Source organism: Tachysurus fulvidraco, chromosome 26 (assembly GCF_022655615.1).
Source record: "Tachysurus fulvidraco isolate hzauxx_2018 chromosome 26, HZAU_PFXX_2.0, whole genome shotgun sequence".
NCBI classification, from domain to species: domain Eukaryota; kingdom Metazoa; phylum Chordata; class Actinopteri; order Siluriformes; family Bagridae; genus Tachysurus; species Tachysurus fulvidraco.
The window spans coordinates 15,088,181-15,090,680 of NC_062543.1; the positions used below are offsets into that span (position 1 = coordinate 15,088,181).

At 45.0% G+C, this 2,500-nt stretch overlaps 1 protein-coding gene across 1 annotated transcript in view; it reads right to left on the reverse strand.

Annotated features, from left to right (window-relative positions):
- Positions 1-565: 565 nt before the first annotated feature.
- gjd1a (gap junction protein delta 1a) overlaps positions 566-2,500 on the reverse strand; it is an 11,502-nt gene continuing 9,567 nt past the window's right edge. Inside the window, exon 2 of the mRNA XM_027178029.2 lies at positions 566-2,500. This exon is cut by the window's right edge and continues 197 nt beyond it. Coding sequence (XP_027033830.1) covers positions 1,875-2,500 — 626 coding nt within the window. The 3' untranslated portion in view covers positions 566-1,874.

Genomic DNA, 2,500 nt, shown 5'->3' on the forward strand with positions numbered 1-2,500 from the left:
GCCATTCTAATAATGCGTCGTTAACATGCCTCGATCGTTTTTCTTCTCCGCAGAAGGCTACGCGAAATCTGTCGTAAAAAAAAAACGTTTTTTTTTTTAATTTAATATACAAGTTTCTTTAGTAAAGAATCAAAAGGAATAAATAAATAACAGCAATTATATAGATATTTTCTTCCTTTCTTTCGTTATTTTTAACATTAAAGCTTGCGATCCGTTAGCCCATCGCGGTCCTGTATATTGAGTCAAAGACAGTTTGACGATTTAGCTGCTCACGCATTGTGGAAGAGGAAAAGGGTCACGCGTTCTTCTTTCTTGTTTTCTGACCAATTGCCTTGAAATCTACTCACTGTAAAGGTGTTATTGTCGAGGTCGAGGTAAACGAACGTCAAAACCTTGTTCTTTTCGGAAAACGAACGATGAAAAACATTGTGCAAGTTCGGGAAATGTAAAACATGAACGGTTACTAATAAAAAAAACATTTTTTTCGTCTTAAAAGTAAACATCCAGCAAAGTCACATTTTAAAAGCAAGACAAAAAAAAACAAGAGTTTGAAAACTCACTGATCTGAGAGCTGCACCCCCCCCCCCCCCACCGTGGGCGTGACCTATAATTCGAATCACGCTTGAGTGACAGACTCTCAGACTGCTACACCATTCAATTATCTAAACTCAACTCAAGTCACCATGTACCAATCAAGTCAGTTAGCACGGTTAGCAAATTAGCAAGCTGGCTATACTCTAGCTACGTTACTCAGACCCGAAGAGACGCTTCATTGTGAATGCATAGGTTGATAAAAAGCCATGTGAGATTTACTCAAGGTTAGCCCCACCCACTTTTTAAAAAAATATGGCAGGAATTTGGCAAAGCTAGGCAAAGGTAGAATATATGTCGTACTTCATGACGAATTACAATACGGGACTTTTGCGAATACCTGTCATTTCATATTTTAGCAGTGGACTAAAACCACCTAGCATCTATGTTAGCCGCATAGAATGAACTCTATAGCTACCTCTTTAGCCATGCGCATCTGTGTGGCCTGCGACGACGGTGCTAATCTGATGAGATGTGTGGGAGCAGAAACTGTGCTTGACTTTGACATACAGGACCAAAAAGTTATACGAAGCTGCGTTAAATAATCCTTAAAAGAATGCGAGAAATCATAACGCTGAAGTATTTACAGAATTGTTTCTAGGCAGCAGCTCTAGGGCACTAAGAGAAGAGAACGGAGTAACGACTGTTTGGTTACGCTTTTTATTTATGGTCGGATTTAAGTATATGACTAGGGGTGGTGGTCCTCTTATTGCCCGGCTGCTGTTAAAGGGGGGAGGGGCTTGTTTCATCATCATCATCATCATCATCATCATCATCATCGTTATCACTTTCATCACTCATTCTTATCTTTTATAATTCATCCCCATGTATGAAAGACTCTGTCAGTTTACATGGAAAGAGAGAGACAGACTGTTTCGCTTTGTTCTTGTCGTATTTTGCTTTAAACCTCTTTACGACCTTGAAATCGAGGGCTCAAGAGATCCGGTGACTGATTTTACTTTGGAACAACTCTTCAAAAAAATGTTTCTCTTGCTCGACGTGGCTTTGTTTGGAAGACATCCACGGGTCTCTCTGGGAGACGGGTACGCGAGGGTGAGAATATTGTCCTTTCATGCCTCTGTGTTTTTTTTGGATTAAAAGCCTTTTCACTCCCGCAGTATGTCTGTCTCTCCAGCATTGAGGTCCGTGGATCATCTTTTTTGTCCCATCCCTCTCTCCCCACTGTCCAACCCTTGCTATCAAGTCACAATCGTAGGACGCCCCTTCTTTTTCCTTCTGGTTATCCATGCCCATGCCCTCCTAAGCCCCTCCCCTACTCTCCGTCAGACGTACGCTGACTCGCTGCTCTGCGTGCGGCCCAGGTTGGGAAGCGAGGACAGGTGCGAGGCATCCTTCTTCCTGAGCTCGCACACGGACTTCCTGCGCTGTTGAGCGCCACGTACTGCTGCTTTGATCTTCCTCCAGCCCAGGTGGTTGAGTTCAGCCAGGTTGAGCACGACGCAAACCCCACTAACGGCGAACATAAACACCAGGAAGACAGTTTTCTCAGTGGGCCGTGACACGTAACACTCCACCTCCTTGACGCATGGGTAGCGATCGCACTCGAACATCGCCGGCACGTTGAATCCGTAAAGAAAATACTGACCGGCCAGGAAGCCGATCTCCAGCACGTTACGGAACACCACTTGGATGACATAGAAGCGGGAGATGCCTTCCTGTTGCCTTGCCTTGGCACTCTTCGATGGCCGAGTCGGCCAAGAAGGGATGTTCGGGATGTCCTTAAGCTCAGGAATGTCTTCATCCTTGTCGTGGACTAAGATGCCGTTGACGTTGCGCAGTTTGCGGCTTGGTCCGTGCCCGTGGTCGATGTAGGGGCCATGTAGGATCATGTACTGCCGGTCCTTATGCTTGGCCGACTGGTGTACCGAGTAAGTGATGAAACACAGGC